This window comes from Capra hircus, chromosome 10 (genome assembly GCF_001704415.2).
Source record: "Capra hircus breed San Clemente chromosome 10, ASM170441v1, whole genome shotgun sequence".
NCBI classification, from domain to species: Eukaryota; Metazoa; Chordata; class Mammalia; order Artiodactyla; family Bovidae; genus Capra; species Capra hircus.
In genome coordinates this window covers 75,180,820-75,182,400 of record NC_030817.1, presented here as the reverse complement: position 1 = coordinate 75,182,400, position 1,581 = coordinate 75,180,820, and the positions used below count along the sequence as shown (strand labels likewise).

Sequence of the window (1,581 nt, the reverse complement as noted above, 5' to 3'; positions counted from 1 at the left end):
CCTAGCATACATGGAAACACTAAAGCTTGGACAACTGGACTATAAGCATATCCAGGCAAAGAGTGTGGGATAAAATTGAGTTTAGATTGTAGGCATTTTTAATTCCTTTATGTAACAAAGCACAGAATGTCATCATGAGTGTGAACATAATGACACAAAATGGGGCTCTGAATTTGAACATAATATTTCTGACTTTCTTCTCACTCCATTCAAGGTAACTACAGAGGATATTTCCTGGAATGAATCAATAAGTGAAACAAATCACTCCACGGTGACTGAGTTCATTTTTCTAGGACTCTCCAATTCTCAGGAACTCCAGATTTTCCTAGTTGTGTTCTTTTTTGTATTCTATGTAGGAATTGTGTTCGGGAACCTTCTTATTGTCATAACTGTGGCTTCTGACTCCCACCTTCACTCCCCCATGTACTTCCTGCTGGCCAACCTCTCACTCATTGACCTGTGTCTGTCTTCAGTCACAGCCCCCAAGATGATTGCTGATTTTTTCAGTAAATGTAAGGTCATCTCGTTCAAGGGCTGCCTTGCTCAGATATTTCTCCTTCATTTCTTTGGTGGGAGTGAGTTGGTGATCCTTATAGCCATGGCCTTTGACAGATATGTAGCAATCTGTAAACCCCTTCGCTACACTACAGTTATGCGTGGCAATGTATGCGCTGGCTTTGTGGCTGCTGCATGGGGAACTGGCTTCCTCCACTCAGTGAGCCAGTTGGCCTTTGCAGTGAACTTACCTTTCTGTGGTCCCAATGAGGTAGATAGCTTTTACTGTGACCTTCCTAGGGTCATCAAACTTGCCTGCACAGATACCTATAGGTTGGATATCATGGTCGTTGCTAACAGTGGTGTGCTCACTGTGTGTTCTTTTTTTCTGCTAATCATCTCATACACTGTCATCTTAGTGACCATCCAGCATCTCCCTTCAGAGAGGTCATCCAAGGCTCTGTCTACTTTAACGGCTCATATCACAGTAGTTCTTCTGTTCTTCGGACCATGTATCTTCATTTATGCCTGGCCATTCCCCATCAAGTCATTAGATAAATTCCTTGCTGTCTTTTATTCTGTAGTCACTCCTTTATTGAACCCAATGATATACACACTGAGGAACAAAGACATGAAGACTGCAATGAGACGGCTGAGAAAATGGAATATCAATTCTAGGATAAAGTCTTAGATCTCATAAAATTAATCCATAAGATTAATCTGAGATAATGACATATTATATAGCATCAGTAAGTTATTTAGAAAATCTAATGAAAAATGATATCTTCCATTTCATATTCTGTATCAACTGTCAAAGAATATTTACACACACAACCTCATTTTATTCTTTGACAATCTTGTTATATTTTTTAATACAGAGGCAAACTTAACATTTTACTTTGAAAATATGATCTCACTAATTCTCCTAACAATTAAAGGCATAAATATGTTAGCATCTGTACACTCTTGTGCCTTCTTGGATGGTCCTAAGGGTAAAACAGAGAAAGATAGAAACTAGGTTGACTTAAGATTTTTTTAAAATTTCTGTTTGGCTCATTTTACCTAAAAACATCAAGAAGCAAATGC

At 38.6% G+C, this 1,581-nt stretch overlaps 1 protein-coding gene across 1 annotated transcript; it reads left to right on the top strand.

The window, feature by feature from the left end:
* LOC102187321 (olfactory receptor 4F4) lies at positions 239-1,281 on the top strand. Its single transcript, XM_005685436.2, has one exon. The coding sequence runs from the start codon at positions 422-424 to the stop codon at positions 1,184-1,186; it is 765 nt and encodes a 254-aa protein (XP_005685493.1). The 5' UTR covers positions 239-421; the 3' UTR covers positions 1,187-1,281.

Excerpts from the sequence above, each read along its gene's own strand:
- LOC102187321 (XM_005685436.2), top strand. The coding sequence starts at position 422 with ATGTACTTCCTGCTGGCCAACCTCTCACTCATTGACCTGTGTCTGTCT.